Source organism: Molossus molossus, unplaced genomic scaffold, assembly GCF_014108415.1.
Source record: "Molossus molossus isolate mMolMol1 unplaced genomic scaffold, mMolMol1.p scaffold_m16_p_2, whole genome shotgun sequence".
NCBI lineage: Eukaryota > Metazoa > Chordata > Mammalia > Chiroptera > Molossidae > Molossus > Molossus molossus.
In genome coordinates, this window is record NW_023425355.1 from 104,513,103 (window position 1) to 104,535,801 (window position 22,699).

The 22,699-nt window shown below is 49.5% G+C and overlaps 3 protein-coding genes across 6 annotated transcripts; 2 read left to right on the forward strand and 1 right to left on the reverse strand.

Moving 5' to 3' along the window:
• Positions 1-1,127: 1,127 nt before the first annotated feature.
• SLC35A2 (solute carrier family 35 member A2) lies at positions 1,128-10,578 on the forward strand. Of its 2 annotated transcripts, none has more exons than XM_036271615.1 (4): positions 1,128-1,460; positions 3,005-3,187; positions 7,699-7,850; positions 8,760-10,578. In XM_036271615.1, the coding sequence occupies exons 1-4, from the start codon at positions 1,370-1,372 to the stop codon at positions 9,513-9,515; spliced, it is 1,182 nt and encodes a 393-aa protein (XP_036127508.1). In that variant the 5' UTR covers positions 1,128-1,369; the 3' UTR covers positions 9,516-10,578. The 2 variants fall into 2 exon arrangements, with proteins under 2 accessions (XP_036127508.1, XP_036127507.1); XM_036271614.1 differs by having other exon boundaries at positions 8,724-9,649.
• An 825-nt stretch (positions 10,579-11,403) lies between these two features.
• On the reverse strand, positions 11,404-15,727 carry PQBP1 (polyglutamine binding protein 1). 3 transcript variants are annotated; one of them, XM_036270806.1, is made up of 7 exons: positions 15,591-15,727; positions 15,086-15,170; positions 12,929-13,040; positions 12,551-12,663; positions 12,051-12,353; positions 11,762-11,825; positions 11,404-11,601 (listed from the first exon to the last, which is right to left on the reverse strand). In XM_036270806.1, exons 2-7 carry the CDS (start codon positions 15,150-15,152, stop codon positions 11,445-11,447), a joined length of 816 nt encoding a protein of 271 aa, XP_036126699.1. In that variant the 5' UTR covers positions 15,153-15,170; positions 15,591-15,727; the 3' UTR covers positions 11,404-11,444. The 3 variants fall into 3 exon arrangements, with proteins under 3 accessions (XP_036126699.1, XP_036126696.1, XP_036126698.1); XM_036270803.1 differs by having other exon boundaries at positions 11,762-11,852; XM_036270805.1 differs by lacking the exon at positions 15,591-15,727 and adding an exon at positions 15,297-15,570 and having other exon boundaries at positions 11,762-11,852.
• Positions 15,728-15,843: 116 nt separating this feature from the next.
• On the forward strand, positions 15,844-20,918 carry TIMM17B (translocase of inner mitochondrial membrane 17B). Its single transcript, XM_036270809.1, has 6 exons — positions 15,844-15,947; positions 16,832-16,931; positions 18,410-18,473; positions 20,137-20,265; positions 20,352-20,462; positions 20,551-20,918. The coding sequence occupies exons 1-6, from the start codon at positions 15,922-15,924 to the stop codon at positions 20,628-20,630; spliced, it is 510 nt and encodes a 169-aa protein (XP_036126702.1). The 5' UTR covers positions 15,844-15,921; the 3' UTR covers positions 20,631-20,918.
• The last annotated feature ends 1,781 nt before the right edge of the window (positions 20,919-22,699 follow it).

Genomic DNA, 22,699 nt, shown 5'->3' on the forward strand with positions numbered 1-22,699 from the left:
AGGGAGCTCCAACTGTGTCATCCTCTCCCTTCTCCACTTGCCTGGATTATTTAAAAAGCCATGTGTGGAAACCCACTATTTAATAAACGTAATAGAATCACAAGTGACTGGCCAGTTGTAGTTGCAGTTGCAGTGAGGCATTTGTGGAGCATCTACTGCATGCTGAGCCAAGAGGGAGATGACTGGATCTCACCTCTGCCCTCAGGAAGCCTGTCTAGTGGTGCCATCCTAAAGATCTTTTATGGATTCATTTAAACAGGATCACAAATAGAAACTGTTGACACCCTCCCCCCTCAGCTCTTATGTAATGCCCAGTATGTGCAGAAGGGCTCCATTGGAGATAAGACACTAAAGACATTTGGGACACATCCCCAATTAAAGATGGCTACCTCAGGGACAGAAAAAACTTCCCCAGTCCTAGGGAGGAAATAAATCCTTTCCTCATGGGGGAAGAAAAGCCCTTTCAGGGCATTGGTGAGGGTGGGGCTAGGTTTAGTTGCAGACAGGAATCTTCCCAGGCCTTCCATGGTTTCTAACAACCAGGATGTAAGACACCTGTTTTGCCCTTACCTTTTCGCCTCTCCCTTCTCTCCTTAACTGCTCATTTCTCCTTCCTCAATTCTTGACGTACTTGCCCTACTCTGTCTGCTTTTCACTTGTCCCCACCTCAGCTGTACCCTCTCGCCCTGCTTTGAAAAGCTAACCTGTAAGTCTTTCACCTGCTGGCTTACCAGTCCATTCCTCAGTTCTTTTCCATCTCAGTGTTGGCTTACTTGCCATCCCTTCTTGGTCTCAATTAAACTCTCCTGTGCCTTTTCACTTGCATATCCTAAACTGCCCTGATTTTATCTGCTACCTTACCTGACTGACCCTCACCTGCCCCGCCTCCTCAAAGTCTCATTTCGCTTCCAAAAGCCTGCAGGCTTCTCAAGGGGGCGGGTCCTCACCGGGAGAGGCGAAAGAGGAACTTCAGTCCAACCAGGAAAAACCTAGTTTTGATGTGGAAAGGGCGGTGCCATCGGAAGACTCTGCCAATAAAGGACTGAGATAAGAGCGGGGCAACTGAACCAATGAGACGAGGAGACTGGGTGGGCGTGTGATGAAAGCGGAATCAATGAAGGGGGCGGGTCTAGTAACGGGAGGAGGCCGAAGAAGCTGCAGAGATGAGAGGCTGAGGTGGCTGCATGCCCGTTCTCCCTATCCTGATGGAATTTGGGAGTCACGAGGCCTCTGTCATAACTTGGCGTTAAGGAGCGGACAAGGAAGACCACTGCTCTGGTCAGCCCTCACCCCTGCGGCCCGGAAACGGAAGTGACAGATACGGAAGTGGCCTGCTGTTGCCGAGGGGACGGGCCAGACAGATGCCAACATGGCAACGGTTGGGTCTGGTGGTTCGACCGCGGCGGCCGGGCCAGGGGCGGTCTCCGCGGGGTCGTTGGAACCTGGTACCGTGAGTGCGGGTGAGACAGGTTGTGGCCAAGCGGTCAGCGGCAGGGCAGGGGTCAGGATCGCTGGGGGGCGTCAGGAAGGTTCCTCACTGAAGCGAGAGAGCATCCCTTATGGACCGACCTATGTGTGTAGCGGGGGATGAGGGTGGGTGGGGGAGGGAAGACGGAACAGACCATTGTGAGTGTGTTGGGGGCAGGAAAGAGACCGATTTTGAGGGTGGTGGTGGGGGTCCCTTCTGCACCTGGAGAATAGAGACCATGTTGAGTCTAGGGGGATATTTCCTTTTGGGGAAGCTAAGACCATTCTAAGTGTGTGGGGGGTCGGTTTTAATGGGAGGGAGAGACCATTCCGAGGGTGGGACAGATTCTCTTTATAGAAGGAAGAGACTATTCAAAGAGTGGAGGAGTTTTTCCTTATAGAAGGGAGAGGCTGTTTTGAGGGTGGTGGTTTCTTCCTTATAAAAGACAGGGACTATTGTGAGTTAGGGTGGGGCGGGTCCTTCCTTATGTGACTTAGAGAGTCCATTTTGAAGATGGGGATGTCCTTCATTATATGGGGAGCAGTCCGTTCTGGGAGTCCCCTCCTAATGGAGGTAGAGTTTATTATATGTTGGGGGGGGTCTTTCCTTATATGGCAGAGAAAGGACTTTCTGAGGGTGCCGGGCCCTTCCTTATAGCTAGGATTGTTTCTTGTGTGAGTAAAGCAAGGAATAATTCCTTGGCTGGAGGTAGGGGGATACAACGATTGGAGGACTGGACCATGTGTAGTATAGGGGAATATTTCCTTATATCATTGAAGAGACCAGACCATTTTTGGTGAAGTAATCATTGATTATATAGGGTTCATTCCTTGGGACAGCATGGAAATCATTTCTTATTTGTTAGATTATTTTGGGTCAGAAGGAATCTGTCCTCATAGGAGGGAGGGGTTGGAGAGACCATTCTAAGTGTGAGGGAATGAAATAATTGCTTAGTTGGGAGAAAGACTGTTTCTGAGGGGGTGGACTTGCCTTATATAGTGGTCTCATTCCCTGTACATGGGACAAACCCTCATTAAATAGAAGCAACATTTCATATATAGTTTTGGTTTGCTCATTCATAAGATGATAATCTCTATAGTTCCTTTGGAAATCAGAGCAATACAGGAGTCTGTTGAGGTAATTCATATAAATTCCTCAGCCCAGTGATAGGCACACAGTAAGTACTCAATAAATGTTGAGAATGTGGTTGGTATTTTTGTGGGAGAGACTTGCTTTTCACTCAGAGGAAGGGTGGGGGGTGTCCAAGGCCTGCCCTAGCCATTTCCTGACACCTCATGAAGGATTCCAGGTATGGGCCCCGCCCACTTCTACCTTTCTGGCTCTTCTTCCTGTGACTGAGGCAGTGGGAGCAAGAGTCAGACCCTTATTGGGTCAGGATGGACAGGCAGAAGGAGGAGAAAGCAGTGGTGGCTAGGAGGATCCTGGTTGAAAAAGGAGAGGGGAAGGTGGTGGTGTGGCTATGCCCTAAGCCGCTTCTGACTCCTTCTTCCCCCTTGCTCCTTTCATTCCCCACAGCTCACCGGCGCCTCAAATACATATCCCTAGCTGTGCTGGTGGTCCAGAATGCCTCTCTTATCCTCAGCATCCGCTACACCCGCACACTGCCTGGCGACCGCTTCTTTGCCACTACTGCTGTGGTCATGGCCGAGGTGCTCAAAGGTCTCACCTGCCTGCTGCTGCTCTTCGCACAGAAGAGGGGTATGAGTTAGAGAGGGGGGCTGCACTGGAGTGGGTGGGTAGGACTCTGCATGTGTGGTGTGCATGTGTACATACACCTGCACCCACATGGAGGGTTTGCTGGGGGAGTAACTGTCTGTCTGTAAAACTGCCTGGGAAGTGTGTAAGTACAACCAAGCTGCCTTGTTCCTCTAGCTCTGAGTAGCTGCATCCACTGTTATACCCAAATCCCCCTGGGAGCTAGCCTGAGGGGACTGTATGAGTGAGACAGTCTGTGTCCATAAGTAGCAGCTGACCCTTACGTGATGATTTATTTATTTATTTTTAACTTTTTATTATTTCAATTTTTTTAACAGTTTTATTTTTATTTTTTATTTTTACTTTTTGGTTAATCCTCACCCGAGGATGTTTTTCCATTAATTTTTTAGAGAGTGGGAGGAAGGGGGAGAAAGAGAGAAGCATCAATATGAGAGAGACACATCAATCAGTTCACCTCCCTCATGACCCCGACCAGAGCTGGGGATTGAACCCGCAACCCAGATACGCATCCTTGATCAGAAGCGAACCCATTACCCCTTGGTCCACGGCCCAACGCTCTAACTGCCTAGCCAAACTGGCTAAGGCTCTTTAACTTTTTGTTATGGAGAATTTCAAACACAAAATTGGAGAGAATGATAAAATAGTAAAATATCCATGTACTCATCACCCAGATTCAACAATTATCAACTCATGGCCACTCTGCCATTAAATAGCATCAGTGATTATCCACTCACTACCAATCTATATGTCTGCCTACCTACCCCCTTATTATACTGAAGTACAATAAGTCCTCACTTAACGTCATCCATAGGTTCAGCAACTTTAAACAAAACGATGTATAATGGAACCAATTTTACTATAGGCTAATTGATACAAACGAGTAAAGTTCCTGGGCATCTCATCAACAGTTGTAACACAATGACATTGAACAAAACAATGTTATTTGAGGACCTTCCCTGTGTCCCACATGAAGTATTATTTTGAAGTAAATCCCCCTTATTATCTTGAATATATATTTTGGTACATTTAAAAAATAACTGCCCTGGCCGGTTTGGCTCAGCGGTTAGAGAGTCGGTCCAGAGAGACCCGGGTTCAGTTCCCGCTAAGGGCATATACCTCGGTTGCAGTTTGTCCCTGGCCCTGGTTGGTCGTGCGGGTGGCAGCTAGCTACTTGATGTGTCCCTTTCACATCGATGTTTCTCTCTCTCTCCTTCCCACTCCACCTGAACAAAAGAATGGAAAAATGTCCTCGGGTGAGGATAAAAAAAGAAAAAAAAAACTAATATCTAAAATTATACATTAAAATTAATAATTTTGAAAGTTAACAAAATAATCAAATATTCGGTCAATGTCCAAATATTCTAGTTTTCTCGTGTGATAAACATTAATTAATTTTTTTATTTTTCAATCCTCACCTGAGGATATTTTTCCATTTATTTTCAGACAGAGTGGGAGAAAGGGAGGAAGGGAGGGAGGGAGGGAGAGAGAGAGAGAGAGAGAAACATTGATGTGAAAGAGACACATCAATTGGTTGCCTCCCTCACAACCCCGACCAGGGCTGGGGACCGAACTACAACCAAGGTACATGCCCTTGACTAGAATCGAACCCGCGGCTCTTTGGTCCACAGGGCAGTACTTTATTATTTTTATTTTTTTTTATCCTCACCCGAGGACATTTTTCCATTTTTTGTTCAGGTAGAGTGGGAAGGAGAGAGAGGAAGAGAGAGAGAGAGAGACATCGATGTGTCCCTTTCCAGCCAGGGCTCAAGTGTCATAAATATTTTGAAAAATTTGTTTGAATCAAATTTTGTGGTTTTTTTTTTTAATTGAATTTATTGAGGTGACATTGGTTAATAAAATTATGTAGGTTTCAGGGGTACAATTCTATAATCTGTCATCTGTATATTGTATTGTGTGTTCACCACCCCAAGTCAAGTCTCTTTCCATCACCATTTATCCCTCCTTTACCATCTCCTATACCTCTCCCCACCCTCCTTTTCCTATGGTAATCACCATACTGTTGTCTATGAGGTTTATACTTTTTTGCTTAATCCCTTCACCTTTTTCACCCAGTTCCCCAACTCCTGCCCCTTTGACAGCTGTCAATCTGCTCTCTGTATCTATGAGTGTTTGAATCAAGTTTCTATCAAGATCAGTGCTTTGTAATTGGTTGTCTTCTGAGTTTGTTAACCTCAAGGTTTCCCTCTAACTCTTTTTTTTTTTCTTCTTCTTCTTTGTAGTTAATTGAAGAAATCAGGTCATTTGTCTTATATAGACTTTGGGTAACCTGGATTTTGCTGTCTCCCTGTAGTATCATTTAACATTTTCTTCCATCCTCTGTGTTTCCTATAAGTTGGCTTTATCTACTAATTTAAACACCTCCCTGAAGGCCTTCTTAAAATGTTGCCCAGTCATTTCTCTATAAAGGCCTTGCATGGGGCTATGCCCTTGGCTCTTATATTGAAAAATACTTTCTTACCCACTCATTAGCTCCAGGGCCCTGGGAAGCAACAGTTTAGGGACCTACCTGCTCTGTTGCTGATTGATTTCTAGTGAACACTGCATACCAGGTCCTGCTTTGGCTGTAGAGGCAGACATGTATCTTGCCCTCATAGGGCTGATTTTTTATTTTTTTATCCTCACCTGAGGACATTTTTCCATTTTTTGTTCAGATAGAGTGGGAGGGAAAGAGAAGAAGAGAGAGAAACATCGATGTGAAAGGGACACATTGAGTGGCTGCCTCCTGCACAACCCAACCAGGGCCGGGGACAAACGCAACCGAGGTACATGCCCTTAGTGGGAACAGAACAGGGGTCTCTCTGGACCACAGACAGACGCTCTAACCGCTGAGCCAAACTGGCCAGGGTGTGATATTTTATTTTTTAAATAACGGGTAGGTAAGAGGCATCTAGGGTTTGTTTGTTTTTTAATTTTTTTCCTTTATTGATTTTTAGAGAGAGAGGGAGAGAGAGGCAGAAACATCGATGAACGAGAACATCAATTGGCTGCCTCCTGCATGCCCCCCACTGGGGATCGGGCCCACAACCTGGGCCTGTATCCCGACCAGGAATTGAACTGGCGACCTCTTGGTTCATGGGTCGACGATCAACCACTGAGCCACACTGGCCAGACAGGGCTGATATTTTAGATAAGGAGAAACAAATAGCTGCAGACTTAATCCCAGGCTTTCATCTCTTAACTACAATTTCACATCCCCCCCATTTTTTTTTCCTTTTTTTAAAATATATTTTTCTTTATTGATTTTAGAGAGAGAGAAAGGGAGAGAGAGAGAGATAAAAACATTGATGAGAGAGAACATCAGTTGGCCACCTCCTGCATGCCTTCCACTGGGGATCGGGCCCACAACCTGGGCATGTGCCCTGACCAGGAATTGAACTGGTGACCTCTTGGTGCATGGGTTGACACTCAACCATTCATTGAGCCACACCGGCCAGGCCCCTCGTTTTTCTTTTTCCTGAATTAGTTTGGTAGTAAAATGTGGCCTAACCTGATGTGGGGCTATTTATATATTTGTGTTTTTTATTTTTGTCATTTGGTGGAAATATGAATGTGCTTGATTATGATGTGTAGCCTATATATGTGGGGTGTCTTATATGAAATATATTGTATATATACAATGTTACATTTCTAACACCTGTAAATTTTTGAACACCCAAACAGCTGGGCCAAGGAAAGTTGGGTAAGGGGTTAGACATTGATAATTACTCCTGGGATTAATGCCATGAAAGGTAAGGACAGGGAATGTGAGCGAGCATCAACAGTTCCTGTGATAATCTTGTGCAATAGTTGGGTTTTTCTTGAGGAGTGAAGCTGAACTGCAAAAAAGAGTGGGGTGAGCTTTGCAAAGGCCTTATTATATAGAAAAGTATAGTCATTTATTGATTAGAGTAGGTCCCAACTAGACTTTCTGCTTATTCGAACCTGCATAGTTCCATGTGTCAGGGGCAACTGCTTGGTGTGTGTAGGGCTGCCAGAAAGATGCATCTAAGTGGGAGATGGCCCCTCGGGCTGCTCACAGGCCAGTAAGGAGCCAGGTTAATTCTACAAGTGGAATCTAAAACTTTCCCTCTTTGGTAAACAGCCTTCCACCTATACTCCTTGGGCATCTGCTTCACAAGATCCTAATTAATGCTGATTTGTTCATTGTCCAAGTGTGTATTGAGTGCTTGCCCTGAATGGGGCCCTGTGCCAGGAGGTAGACTCTAAGATGAATGAGATATGGCCTGTGATTCTCAGACACAGTGTTAAGTCCATTGTTAATGGACTACTTTGTTTATTCAGCTGAGTATCCGAAAAAAAAACTACTGGAGATGTGCTTATACTGTAGGGAAATTGAGAGCACAGACCTCATTTTAGCCCTTGGGGAGTCCGAGTGTGGTGGGGAGACACAGGCCCAGGCCCAGTCCCAGTCCTCAGAGGATCCCTATCTTTGGTAGTCAGTGCTAAAAAAAGGCTCTCCTTCACCCACCAAGGTAACGTGAAGCACCTGGTTCTCTTCCTCCACGAGGCTGTCCTGGTGCAGTATGTGGACACATTCAAGCTTGCAGTGCCCTCTCTCATCTACACCTTGCAGAATAACCTCCAGTATGTTGCCATCTCCAACCTGCCAGCTGCCACTTTCCAGGTGAGCCCCAAGCCCAGCATGGCACGGGAGGAACTGGCTGCGGTGGGGGGTGGGCTGTAGAGGGCAGGAGTTGTATCACCTTGGGGATATCCTTGGAACTTCCTTGACCTCTGTTTCCTCATCTGTGAGAAATGGCAATAGCTACTCACTGGGATGCTGGGATGATTAAAAGATATTACACCTGGGAAGAGCCCTTGGTTAGTGATAGATTAGCTTTAGGCTATTTGCAGGTAGCCCTATGAAATGGTTCAAGAGCCTGGATTCTGGGGCCAGGCTGCCTGTGTTAAAATCCCAGCTCTATTTTCTAGCTGCGTGATGTGTGATATTGGGTGAGTCACTTAAAATCCCTATTTCTTAGTTTTCTCATCTTTAAATCATACATTACAATAGTGCATACTTCATACATGAGGATTAAATGCAAGAATTCACATAAAGTGCTTAGACCCACATCTGGCACATAGTTTGCTGATATTTTGTGGTGGACTTATTTGCATCAACAGGTATTGATCAAGACCTCCCTCGTCATGATGTCTACCATTCATTCATTACTTTCTGTGTGAGGTGTTTGACATACACCAGCCACATTTTACAGTAGATGATGTCAGGGCTTAGACAGCAAGTGCTTTCCCCCTCATCACATAGCCAGGAAATGGGGTTGGGATGGGCTTGGGTGTGGCTGGGGACTTCCTTGTACAGTCACCCTCCTGTGTACCTTCTGGGAGGTACCGCAGAGCTATTTAGCTACATCTCAGTCAATGGCCAGTGGCTGGATATTTTTGCTGTTTTTATTGTTATCTACCCTACCCTGTCCCCCCATTGTGCCTGGGAGCCCATAGTGGGTGCTGTCCCCCACGTGCACATGTTGGGGGTCAGTGGCAGCCCTCAGTGCCTTCCACATGCCACTCGCAGGTGACGTACCAGCTGAAGATCCTGACTACAGCCCTGTTCTCCGTGCTCATGCTGAACCGCAGCCTTTCCCGGCTGCAGTGGGCCTCCCTGATGCTCCTCTTCATGGGTGTCGCCATTGTCCAGGCACAGCAAGCAGGTGGTGGGGGCCCACGACTACTGGATCAGAACCCTGGGGTGGGCCTAGCGGCTGTTGTGGCCTCCTGTCTCTCCTCAGGCTTCGCAGGTGTCTACTTTGAGAAGATCCTCAAAGGCAGCTCAGGCTCTGTGTGGCTGCGCAACCTGCAGCTGGGCCTCTTCGGCACGGCACTGGGCCTGGTGGGGCTCTGGTGGGCTGAGGGCACTGCTGTGGCCCACCGCGGCTTCTTTTTCGGGTACACGCCTGCTGTCTGGGGCGTGGTGCTCAATCAGGCCTTTGGTGGGCTACTGGTGGCTGTGGTTGTCAAGTACGCTGACAACATCCTCAAGGGCTTTGCCACCTCCCTGTCCATCGTGCTGTCCACTGTTGCCTCCATCCGCCTCTTTGGCTTCCATGTGGACCCGTTGTTTGCTCTTGGCGCTGGGCTGGTCATCGGCGCCGTCTACCTCTACAGCCTTCCCCGAGGTGCAGCCAAAGCCATAACTTCCACTTCCACCTCTGCCTCCGGGCCCTGCACTCACCAGCAGCCTCCTGGGCAGCCACCGCCACCCCAGCTGTCTTCCCACCGTGGAGACCTCAGCACGGAGCCCTTTCTGCCAAAGTCAGTGCTGGTGAAGTGAGGGCTGGCGGCGGTATGGGAAGACAGGGTGGGGGACTGGGTGGAGGGTGTTGGGCATCTGCAGGACCCAAGTCGCTACTTGGGGCCTGGCTCCTCTGGGGTTGGAAGTCTTTTATCCCAGGTTGTTGAGACTTCCAGAAGGGCATGGGGCTGGGCAGGTGTTACATGAGACCTTTCTTGACTGCTGACCTCCCCCTCCTCTGGAGGGGTTTTTTAAGCCACCTCCTCCACCCCAGTCTAACCCCTTTGAGGACCAGGTTGGTGGTATTGTCATTTAAGGCCTTTTTGTCTGCCCTCCTCCTTCAGCCAGAGGTGTCCTGTCTCATTCCTGGGAGAGTCCCTCCACCTTTGTAAGGACAAATTGGACAAAAATCCTACAGCTTTTTAATGACTGATGCCTACCTGTGGGGTTTCATTTCCCATAGCTCTAGGCCTTCTCCCTCACAATCACACTGGATCATGTTAGCACCTGTCTTTTTGTGGCCTTCAGGCAGCTTCCTTGACACTGAGATCCCAGAAAATGGGTCTCTTGTGAGCACCCAGGGAGAGGTAGGGGCGAGAGCTGACATTTTTGCATCAGCCTGGTCTAGAAATAGGCACAGTTTGGTTTTTAGTGGTTTGGGGATTTGTGTAGTCATATAATGATCCAGAGTGTGGGAAAAGCAGGGAGGGAGGTCCTTGAAGTGGCTGAATCTCATTGAATCTAAGACACTGTCAGTTGCCAGATACAGGGTTCTTTTCTGAGACATCCTGAGAAAAAAATAAAGCTGCCAACCACACTTACTACCCCACTGGCTGAATGAGGCATTTTTACTTCATGGGGTGGGGGGTGTCTTAAATTTGCTGAAATATGGAACCTGCCCCATGCACTTCTCAAAGCTTATTAATCCCCTAACTGTCGTGTGTGTGTGTGTGTATGTGTGTGTGTGTGTGTGAGAGAGAGAGAGAGAGATGCCTGGGCTTTGCTATGTGTAAATAGGGCCGTTGGATCTTTATTTTTGATTAACTTGTTCTGATTTTTGGTTTGTTTTCTAAGGAACTGTAATGAACAAATGTCAGGATACCTAATGCCAAATAAAGATGTTGTATTTATTTAGTCCACGTGTAGCTTTCTGACCCAGGGGACCCGATCTCTACATGTGGGCTCTGTTACTAACCCCAGGATTACCAGCCTCACTACTGTCTCCCTCGCTTGCTCAGGACACCTGCCTGCCAGCCCACCCCAGCTTTCTGTGTTTTTCTTTCCTCCCCATTTCCACCACAGGTTGCTCACCAAGGTGAAGGGTTCGTAGCTGCTGGGACTGAAGACGCTGGCCTGGCCTCGTTCTCCCTTCTTGCCCTGGCCCAGCCAGGACCAAACTCTGATCAGTATTAGGGGTGGGGGGAGGCAGACACCAAACCCCCTGTCCCCACCACCCCCAACCCCATAGAGGGCTGACATGACTAAACTCTCTGGTAAGGAGGGCCCATACAGGACCCACCTCAGCCTCCAGCCCCTGCTGCCCCCATGTCCCTGCTCCCCCACAGTATTTCTTAGGTGAGTTTTTGCAAATAAACTGTTTTGCATCTTGCCGCCTTGGGTTGGAAAGCTTCAAAAATGCAAAGGAAGCCCTGGCTGGTTTGGCTCAGCGGTTAGAGCGTTGGCCTGCGGTCCAGAGACCCGGGTTCGGTTCCCGCTAAGGGCACGTGCCTCGGTTGTGGTTTGTCCCCGGCCCTGGTTGGGTCATGCGGGTGGCAGCCACTTGATGTGTCCCTTTCACATCAATGTTTTTCCTTCTCTCTCCCTCCCACTCTATCTGAACAAAAAGTGGAAAAATATCCTCGGGTAAGGATAAAAAAAAATAAGTAAATAAAAATGAAAAGGAAGGAAAGCACTCTGGCCTGGTGGGTTATGATCCACTGAAAAGCTTTTATTAAAAACCTCAAGGGTTCAGTCCTGTTGCTTGGTTCGGGAGGCCTCAGCATTGGCCCGGAGCACAGCCCCTGGGGATGGGTAGGGGCGCTGTTGGAAGAGGGGCCCAGCAGCTGTCGTGTCTGCACCCGTCTTTGCCTCGTTTCGCTTGGGGAGTCCTGTTGACCATGTGCCCCTGGGGGTGACAGAGGGTCAGAGGGTGGGAATGTGGGATGTGGTAGGCACCCCACTTCCAAGCAAACTGATAACTCAGGGAAGGAGATTGTGAAGCAGAAAGGAATGGTCACCCATGCAGGGAATCCAGGAAAGAAAAGGGCTCGAGGGTTGTCGCTTACCGGGGTGCATCTGAGTATGAGCTGGGGTCCATGGGATCTAACTCTTCATCTTTCCGGCTTGCAACTGTGGAAGGAGGTGGCAGAGTAAGGTCTGCAATGGAGGCACAAAGGACCCCTGATCGCTGAGCTTCCCTCATCACAAGAAAAATGAAGCCCACAGCTGCCATGGCTGCAGCACCTTCTCCCAAGCCCGATTCAGGCACTTGCATAAAGGGAAGTAAGGGCTCCTGTACACAGTGCACCCCTGGTGCTTTGCTGCCTCACCCCAGTCCTGGCCCGCTCAGCTTACCCTTCTTGCTCTTGGGGTAGGGAGCCAGCTCCTCCCGGCGATGGTGGCGCCGTTCTTTGCTCTCTTCTCTGTCCACCTTGTCATACCCACGGTCCCGGTCCCGATCCCGGTCCCGGTCCCGATCCCGGTCCCGCTCTCTCTCTCTGTCCACCTTGTCGTAACCACGCTCTCGGTCTCTGTCTGACTTCTCATGGCCCCGATCAGACTTCTCATGGCCCCGGTCAGACTTCTCATGGTTCCGGTCCGATTTCTCATGGCTCCGGTCTGATTTCTCATGGCTTCGGTCCAACTTGTCCTCAGCATCTGGGGACATTAAAGCCTTGAAGTGACCTTCCTCCTCCCACCTCAGGACCCTCAGTAGCCTTTCCCTTTGCCAGCCTCTCTTGCCTAGGGCTGGGTCTGCCGGTCTCACCTGCCCCTCCTGGATCCACTATCATCTACTGAGCCCTTTCTGAGAAATGCTAGAAGCACTTGAGGCACCCTTGGACCTGTCAACTCACCTGCATTACTGCTCCTGAGCTTCTTAGCAGACTTGGTAACGATGGAGTTGGAGTCATGTGGGGAGAGCCAGGACACGAGGTCTGTGTCCACATTCCAGTAGTAAGGGAGCCCACTGCAGGGCAGCAGGAGGGAAGAAGTGTCAGCACAGATGTCTTCCCCTTGTAGCCTCAACTGTTTCCCAGTCTCTGCCTATACCTACCTCATGTCAGGACCTCCCAGGGAGGACCCCCAGATCCCTTCCCTTGTGTACCCCATTTCCCCAAGGTCAGGGACCCCCAGATCTCTTCCCTTGTGTACCCCATTTCCCCAAGGTCGGGGACAGCACAAGAAAGGTGAAATCAGAAATCACACCCCCCCGCGCCAATCTCCAGGCTTACCAGGAAGGATCAAACACCTTATACCAGCTTGGTGGCAGGCCCTCCAAGCGTGTGGCCTCATAATCCACAGGATCATCATCATAGTCCTCAGCAATGATCTCTTCCTCTGGTTCTGCCAGGACAGGCAAAGGAGAAGAGCAGTAAGTATTAGGGATTCTCATCCTACAGTTTGGGCCTGGAGAGACACTCACATTCACACAGACATGCGTATGCGTGCCAGGTCCCATCAGCCACGGCACATAGCACTCATGTTCCAAATCCTAGCATCTAAATAGCGAACTTACCAACACATGTATGTACCGAAACCTGTTCTGTTCCTGGGTTCATGTAAGATATACTGTTACCCAAGCCTATTTGGTTTTCAGAGTTTAGATAGGGATTTATCCATATTTTTTCAGTTCCTGAGTTTAGGGAGTACATAACAACACATTACCAAAAACTAGCTGGATAAAATGAGTTTAAACAGCAAGAAGTTTGTCCTGGCCCATTTCGCTCACCGGCTAGAGCATCGGCCCATGGATGGGAATCGCGGGTTCAATTCCCAGTCAAGGGCATGTACCTGGGTTGCAGGTTCAATCCCCAGCCTGTTGGGGTCACGCGAGAGGCAACCAATCGTGTGTCTCTCACATCAATGTTTCTCTCCCTCCCTCCCTTCCATTCTATCTGGAAATCAATGGAAAGGTATCCTTGGGTGAGGATTAATAAGAAGTTAAAAATTAAAAAAATAAACAGCAAGAGCTCTGGCCGGTTTGGCTCAGCAGTTAGAGCGTCAGCCTGCGGTCCAGAGAGACCCGGGTTCGGTTCCTGCTAAGGGCGTGTACCTCGGTTGCAGTTTGTCCCCAGCTCTGGTTGGGTCATGTGGGTGGCAACCACTTAATGTGTCCCTTTCACATCGATGTTTCTCTCTCTCTCTCTCCCTCCCACTCTATCTGAACAAAATATTGAAAAATGTCCTCAGGTGAGGATTAAAAATAATAATAAAAAAAATAAACAGCAAGAGATTTAGCTGAAAATGTCCAAATCTACTCAGCTCCCAAGGTTGGCAAATAGGGGGTTTCTGATTCCTGTATTTTTAGTAGCAAGAATTTGACTAGCAAGGGATCTATCCAAACACTGCTCTGAATCCATTCAGTTCCTGAGACCCGATGCATACAGTTGTCAGTTAATATCAGTAGAATAGCTCTGGCCGGTTAGAGCGTCGGCCTGCAGTCCAGACAGACCCAGATTCGGTTCCTGCTAAGGGCACATACCTCGGTTGCAGTTTGTCCCTGGCCCTGGTTGGTCGTGCGGGTGGCAGCCACTTGATGTGTCCCTTTCACATTGATGTTTCTCTCTCTCTCTCCCTCCCACTCTATCTGAACAAAAAATGGGAAAATGTCCTCGAGTGAGAATTAAAAATATATATATGTATATACCAGTACAATAAAAAAGGTGTATGTTGTCAGCTCAGTACCAGGCCCTCAGGAGGCCTATCATGGACTTCAGCTGTGGATATAAGTAAGAATGAAATGTATGTCAGCAACAGCATAATGCCTGTCACACTGTAGGCCCAAAAAAGATGTCAGCTATAATAATCAGTATTGTTAATAAGATATATATTATCAGAAAAAAAATTAGGTGCACAGGGCCTGGCACCTAATAGGCTTAACATAATGTGTATCCAGGCACTTAGTACAGCCAAAATACACATAAGCTATTGATATGATGAACAATAATGTATATACCATCAGTACAGTGCCTGGCACCACAGTAAGTCTGAAAAAAAAATCTATCAGTAAGGTAAGGAACACTGTACCAGCATCCTGCCACTGTCCTTGTCGCACAGAAGACTGCAGTAGATCACAGCTATCCTTACTATTACATACCCTGTAATCACTTCCACGGATGCACTGAATCCAGCATACAGTAGGCCCAAATAGGTATCAGCTCTCAATATTAAGGATGAAATGTCTATCTCCCCAGGGTTCCCTCCCCCACCCCATTCTTGGCATCCAGTAGGAATGGGTGTCAGGAATCCATATGGTTAACAATGAAATGCCTGCCACCCCACTGATTGGTGCACAGTAGGCCCATGCACCGTTTCAAATGGCAGAATCAACAACAAAGTGCCTGTCAAGCCTGGCACATGGTAGGCCCATCTGCTCTCAGGTCTCTCACCGGGTTCCAGATGTTTGAGGATGCCTCTCTTGGCCAAGCGGGTCTGCAGAGCAACGGGCAGCGGCATAGCGAGTAGAAGACAGACCTAGGAACGGAGAGACAGATTAAAAACCAGCTCACATGAAAATTTGAGTCTGGATCCTGTAACCAACCGCCTCCCCCCAGCATGTGCTCATCTGGACCCCTACCACCTCCCCACCTGCACCACTACCTGGGCAGACGAAAGCTGTGTTCAAAGTTGGGAGAGAGAGGTGGCAATATCACCAAAACTCTCACCAACCCTCCTATCCAGAACAGACGTTCCAGAACCCAGTTCCTTGCCCAGGCCCAGGCTCCGGCTCCGCCCATCGCCGCAGGGGTCGAACGCGACTCCCCCACGCCCCAGAAATGGTCTTACCCAACGTCCCACAAAGACTGACGGGTGGGAGGAACCAAAGAGATTGGATGGGGGTGCACAGTGTAGCACCTCCTCCAGTTCCAAAATACGCACACCCCTCGACATTACCAATAGAGTCACGCGGGTAGTGGAAAGCTGTGAGTCAGGCTGCCTCGCTGTTGTCGCCGCTAGAATCACCAGGACCACGCTACTCTTTTCTCCCAAAGCACAAAGAGAGATCCTCTCTCCCCAAGACTTGAAATAAACTGGACGATGCTCAGGCTGCGAAAACAGATGACGCATTCTGGGCAGCCAATGAGAGTGCACCATTGGCCTGACGTAGGTCGCAGCAACCTAATGGGGCCGTGGGATAGGTAGGAGCTCGGGCGCCTGTGTGCGTTTACAGTGGGGGCGTGGCCCAGTCGGGCTGAGGCGGACTGCGCGGCTGGACGCCGGCGCCATGGAGGAGTACGCTCGGGAGCCCTGGTACGGCGATGGGAACAGGCCTTGGGACTGTCCCTGCGGCACCACGGCCAGCTATGGGAGGCGGGCGGGGGAGGCACTGGCCCCACAGCGTCATGGCCCAGACTCCGGAGACGGTTAGTTGTCTCTTCCCGGTTCCCCTCCATTTGGTCCCTCCCACTCGGGCTCCGTTAAGAGGGGCCACAACCATGTTCCAGGAGAAGGTGCGGTGCAGGATGAACCACTTCACGTTTTCCCTGACCCCATATCTCCCTCCGTCTTTGTTAACGAAAAGAGACATGCTGGTCGAATCCATTCTTGCCGAGGGGTGGCGCCGTTTTGAGCAGAAATCCCCAGGGCGACCACGGATGGTTTTTCCCAGGTTGCTTTACCGAATGGGGGTGGGACCTGGAGGAGCCTATTGCGAACAGGGAGGTGGTGCTGGATCCTCCCCACCGCCCTCTTGGTTTTTCCCAGTTGTGCGAGGTTTAAAGCGCGGGGGGAGAGGGCGGGGCTTGGATGGACGTGCTCATTTTCGGAGAGGGGGGGTGCTACAATACTAGCCAGTTAACACTAGCTAGTTAACACTGATAATACTAGCCAGTTAACATTTCTGTTGTGATTATTTAAACGTGCCAACTCTTTGTGCATATCAGTTCATTTATTCTTTGATAGTAAAGCGGTTGGCTAATTCCTTGCTTAACTGCGAAGGAGGGGGGGTGGAAAGGGCAAAGACGAATATATTTCCCTCCTTGCACTATTTCTTGCTTAAATGAGGGGGAAAATAATCTCATCTGAAATGCTACTTCCCATTTGGGTGATTTGGTTTCTCCAGTTGGAAAGAGTCCTTGTGTCATGGCATAGGAGGAGGGTTCACATTAACCCCATTCTCCCCTTTACACTTGCAGCCCATGGCGAATTGTGGATGATTGCGGTGGAGCCTTCACTATGGGTGTCATAGGTGGTGGAGTTTTCCAAGCCATCAAGGGCTTTCGAAATGCCCCTGTCGTGAGTCCTGGCCTTCCCTGGGTGGTGTGGGGCTCCTGCCCTGCCAGCACAGGATGTATTGCTCTGAAAACTGCTTGGAGCTGTCAGTTACATGCACTTAATCATTCTGGTGCCTGTTTGTGTATTATGTGCCAGGCCTGACTCCAGGATCTGGGGTTTTGGGGAACTACAAACATGGCCTGTGTCCCTCATCCCTAACCCACTGGAGCTAGCTCCTCTGTGGACATGCTTTGCTGTAAAAACTATCATCACTGTTGATATAAGAGTGTTCAAACCTATAGAAAAATTTTGCAAAAGTTCATTAGACTATTTGAGCCAAATAGAGGATGTGCCTGGAAACAAGATCTCAACAGACTGAGAAAAATGCTTCCCAGAATGACAGTTTGAAGTTTTATTCATTTGGAATTAAGGGGTGAACATAGGGAAGATTACATGGATATGGGAGGAAGCAAAGCAAGGAAATACCTATAGTTGGATTACGTGATAGTTAAGAGTATGTGCTGTCTTGAGGGTCTGAAAAGATTTTAAAGATGTGTTAACCTAGATGCACAGAAACAATGCACAGGGCTTACTTAAGGCAGAGATAACCTTTTTTACTAGGGAAATTACTACCCACCATGACCTCCAGTTAGGAATTTATGATCAGATCATCCTGTGTGGTTACTTTTGGTTAGATTTTATTACAGAGCCCTTTTTTTCATCCACATCACCAAATTCTATATGTGTGCAGAGCCAGACAGATTTTACCTAGAGGCAGATTCTGGGTCAGAAACCTGGATAAAGGGAAGTGACAGGAGTTTAACTGTCAGAGGGAAGACAGCCTTAAAGTTAAGAAAATGTTTTTAATTTAACATAATCAATCCTGTCTCGCTCTCTGACATCTCCTTCCTGGAGATATTTGCCAAGGTCTCTGCAATTTATGTATCTCTCCCCATCCCTCTCCTCAACTCCTGTAACTCTTTCCTGGATCTTTACCCAAGTTTCTCCCTCTCATCCTCAAGTTCTCAGCACAAATGCCCCTTCCTTAAAGAGGTCTTTTCTTATTCCTCAGCCACTATCGTATCTCAGTCCTATTTCCTCTGGGATGCATATTACTGTTTGAGGCTGACTTGCTCATCTATACCCTTGCTCATCAGGATCTCTCTGTCCCACTAGAATGGGAGCTATGAGAGGGCAGGGACCAGGTCTACCTTGTTTACTACTCAATCCCTGCATACAGCATGGTGCCTAGCACGTAGATGCTCAGTAATCATTGAATGAATGGAAGAATGGATAGGTGGATGAGAACTCCTCAACCCAGCTTTGATAATACTTGTGTTGGGGTGCTTTTCAGTCCCCTAGTTCTTGGCTGCGTCTCTAAGTCTCTACCCCTGAATAACCCTGACAGGACTCCCACCCCCTTCCCTCTCTGAAAAGCTAAAAACCCTGTCTGCCAGTGGTCTCAGCCCTGCTCTGACTCTCCTCCTCACTTTCCCCAGGGAATTCGGCACCGATTGAGAGGTAGTGTCAACGCTGTGAGGATCCGAGCCCCTCAGATCGGAGGTGAGAGGCCTGGGGAGACAGGAGATGTGATGGCAGAGTTGGCGGTGGTTGTTGCTTTGGGTCTAGTCCTCAAGTTGGAGGTTCACATTTGAGCCCAATCCTGCCTGCGACTTCTTGGGGGGTGACGTTTCCCAACAGTTTAATATGGGCGAGTTCTGGAGTTTAAATCCAGACCCTGGCTCTTTCCTGATGTGACTGTGGGATAGTGGCTTAACCTCTCTAAACCTCATCTGTAACATGGGGATGATGATAGCAGTAAGCACCCCAGTCATTTTGTAATTTACATAGCATTTACTAAGTGCTAATTGCTCTGCTAAGCACTTTAAGAGTATTAACTAATTTGCCCTGACCAGTGTGGCCTAGTGGTTAGAGTGTTGGCCTGCACACCAAAGGGTTGCGGGTTCAATTTCTGGTCATGGGCATGTGCCTGGGTTACAGGTTCAATCCCTGGCCCTGGTTGGGGGCATGTGCGGGAGGCAACCGATCAACGTGTCTCTCACATCGATGTTTCTCGCTCTCTTTCTTCCTCCCTTTTTCCCTTCCACTTTCTCTAAAAATTAATGGAAAAAATATCCTTAAATGAGGATTAACAAAAAACTAATAATAATATTAACTAATTTAAAATGTTACAAGTCACCCAGCCAGTGTGGCTCAGTGGATTGATGTTTTCTATCTCTATCTCTAAAAAAAAAATCAATAAAAATATATTAAAAAAAATAAGAATAGCCCTGGCCGGTTTGGCTCAGCGGTTAGAACGTCAGCCCGTGGTCCAGAGAGACCTGGGTTTGGTTCCCGCTAAGGGCACGGACCTCGGTTGTGGTTTGTCCCTGGCCCTGGTTGGGGTCATGTGGGTGGCAACTAGTCGATGTGTCTCTCTCTCTCCCTTCCTCCCTCTCTCCCTCCTGCTCTGTCTGAAGATAAATGCAAACATGTCCTTGAGCCCTGGCCGGTTTGGCTCAGTGGTTAGAGCGTCGGCCTGCGGTCCTGAGAGACCTGGATTCGGTTCCGCTAAGGGCGCGTACCTTGGTTGCAGTTTGTCCCCGGCCCTGGTCGGTTGTGCGGGTGGCAGCCACTCGATGTGTCCCTTTCACATCGATGTTTCTCTCTCTCTCTCTGTTCCTCTCTCTCCCTCCCACTCTACCTGAGCAAAAAATGGAAAAATGTCCTCGGGTGAGGATAAAAAAAAAAAAAAGTCCTTGAGTGAGGATTAAAAAAAAAATTATAAAACAAAATAATAATAAAAAAAGTTAGAAGTCAAATAACCTGCAGTACCTAGATTAGGTCTTGGGACACAATAAGGTCTCAGCAAACATTTTAACTGTCATATTGTTAACTGGCTTCCTTAACCTATTTGCTTCTCACTGAAACAGATCAGAAGTTGCTCTGTTAAAAGCCATATAGAAGGTAAATGTGCTTGTAAACACTTGTCACCTCCCTATGAAGGAGAAGGGAGTGTCAATTGCAATTTGAGACAGCTTGAAGAAGTAGCTATCACAGGGACAGCGGTAGGGAGTATCCCCTAGGAGTTTGCTATCTGTCTTTGCGTCTAGGTTTTTCTCCTCTTTCTTTGCCAGAGCATTCAGGCCTTGGAAGTCCCCAGTCCCTGAGCTGTGGATTCTTGGGATTCCCCAGGAACACTAATTGGGTCTCTGTCCCCCTGCAGGTAGCTTTGCAGTGTGGGGGGGCCTGTTCTCAACCATCGACTGTGGCCTGGTACGGCTGCGGGGCAAGGAGGATCCCTGGAACTCCATCACCAGTGGAGCGTTGACCGGGGCTGTGCTGGCTGCCCGCAGTGAGTGCCCCGAGCCCAGGCCCCAGCCCCTTCTACCCTTTTCTTCCAGCCCTCACCCCTGTCTCCCTGCCTCCTTGCTCCTCCAGGTGGCCCATTGGCCATGGTGGGCTCTGCAATGATGGGGGGCATCCTGTTGGCCCTCATCGAGGGTGTTGGCATCCTCCTCACTCGCTACACTGCCCAGCAGTTCCGCAATGGTGAGTATCTGGTAACTGGTCTGGGAGAGTTGGGAAATGCCCTGCCTAGCCTCCTCTGCTCACCTTTACTTGATTTTCCCCTCTCCAGCACCCCCGTTCCTGGAGGACCCCAGCCAGCTGCCCTCTAAAGAGGGTACCCCGGCCTCAGGCTATCCCAGTTACCACTGAGGAAGTGACCGCCTGTCATCACCATCATGGGAGCTCCTCCTTGGTTCCCTCCCCGATGATCTACCTCGAAGGGAGGGCTGGCTCCCAGTTGGCCCTGGGACCCTCCAGAGAGGGCCTCTACTCTCTCTGTTCCCTTGTCCCAGGGAGGGTTGGGGCACCCCAGCTGTCCTGATGGATGGGTCCTCTTCTCTCAGGGCACCCCAGCCCCACACTCATATGTAACAAGCTCTCACCCCAGCCCCTTCCTGTATTGCCCTGATGAGTATTTAAAGCCAGTTTTGAAATGCCTACGTATGTACTCATTCAGCCACCTTTAGGAGGCCCTCCTTAAGAGGCAGAGCCCTCTTCAGGGACGCAGAAGCCCTAGGATTTGGAGTCCCACAGAGAGTGGGCCTTAGTGAATGTCTGTAGGATGAATGAGCAGGAGGGGGAATGAATCAAGATGTTAATAGGTACATGAATAAGCATGTGTGGGAGCCAAGTGATGAATCATAAGCACATAGAGGAATAGGCTTGGGAAAGAAGTGAAGAAACAAGGATTGCTGGGGCGGAGGGGGTGGTTCTGCATATCGCTCCCCTGACCCCTCGCAGACCCTCATTGCCAAGTCTCAAAAATCAGACCTCACAATGAACTCTGTCATTCTGGAGACCAGTCACCCCATTGGTGTGAAGATGATCACCCTCCATTATGGCCTCCCTACGGGCCTCGGAAGAAATAAGGGTCAGGGAGATCCGGCTTCCTTGAAGATGGTGTTCTGGGCCAGTCTCATCTTCTGGACCACAGAGATACTTCTGCTCTGTAGTGCTCAGTGTTAGTATTTTTTAAAGGGGAACCACAAAGTTAACTAGAAATGTGTTTTGGGGCAGGGTGATTATGGGAAAGATGTTTCTGGATGGACATTGGCTCCAAAAGCTCTCCAGTGTAAACCCCTGCATGGGTGAGGCAAACATCTCCACTGGGGTGCAAGTGCTCCAGTGCAAATGGCCTCATGGGAGACATAAAAGCTGTCCCTTTCGTGCAAGCCATGGTGAAGGTGGAAATGCCCTCCCATACAAAGTCGATCCCTGGGGGTGCAAATGCTGAGTCCCATGGCCTCCCAAGGCTTCAGCAGGGACCTGGCCGCCCTCAGTGGTAGCAGAACTGCAACTGCCTGCTCAGTGCCAGGCAGAGCCTAGTTGTCCCAGTGAAGACCCTGGGGAGGGCAGGACGATGGTGGCAGGCGTCCTGCATACAGGGCCTCAGCAGAGCCCCATCCTCGAACTTGCAGCTCCATATGCAGGACTGGGGGCCTGGCCAGACCCAGAGTATCCCAGACTGCAACCCTTGTATTTCTGGGCCACTTCCTTTAGTCTCGCCCTTCCTCAGTTCCAGGCCACATTCCCCTGTATTTCCAGACCCCAGACCCCACCCTGATCCTATCAAATACTATCCCACTTGCTCTTGTGAGCCTTTCCCTTCCAGGGGTCCTCAGGTTCCAAACCCTCTCCCCTCAAGCTGCTGTGGTTTCCCACAGACCCTAGTGTCTTCAGGCTCCACCCCCTTCCTGTCTTTCAGCTCTGTCTTCTAAGGTTTGTACAGGACCTATCTCATTTATATATCAACCCAAGCTCCTTTGAGGCCCAGTCCCTACTGTATCTTCCTGGTCCCCTCCAAATGGGTTCCGCCCTCACGGCTCCTTACATCTGCAACTTCGGGGTCCTCAGCCCCCAGACCTTTTTGCATCTTCAGACACTGCCCTCTCCTGCCCCTTCAGGTACCTCCAAACCCCAGGCGCTCTGCCCTCCTCTCCCGCCCCTGGGACCGGTTCACCGTCCGGGGCCTGGAAGGTGGCTGGACCCACGGAGCAGTTCATGGAGACTGCAGAGCCTTCCGCTTCAGCTTCTTGGGCTGGGCCGCGGGCTGGGGCCGGGGGGGGGGGGGCACCACCAGGTTTAGAACCGGACGTCCTGGGTATCCTGTGAGAGGTGGAGGGTGCCATCGGGCTGTAGTGGGGCTCTGTGGGAGGATGAGGCTGAAGCGTCGCTCAGCTCCTAGTCGGGCCTGGGGTGCCCAGGGCCTCAGGCCCCGC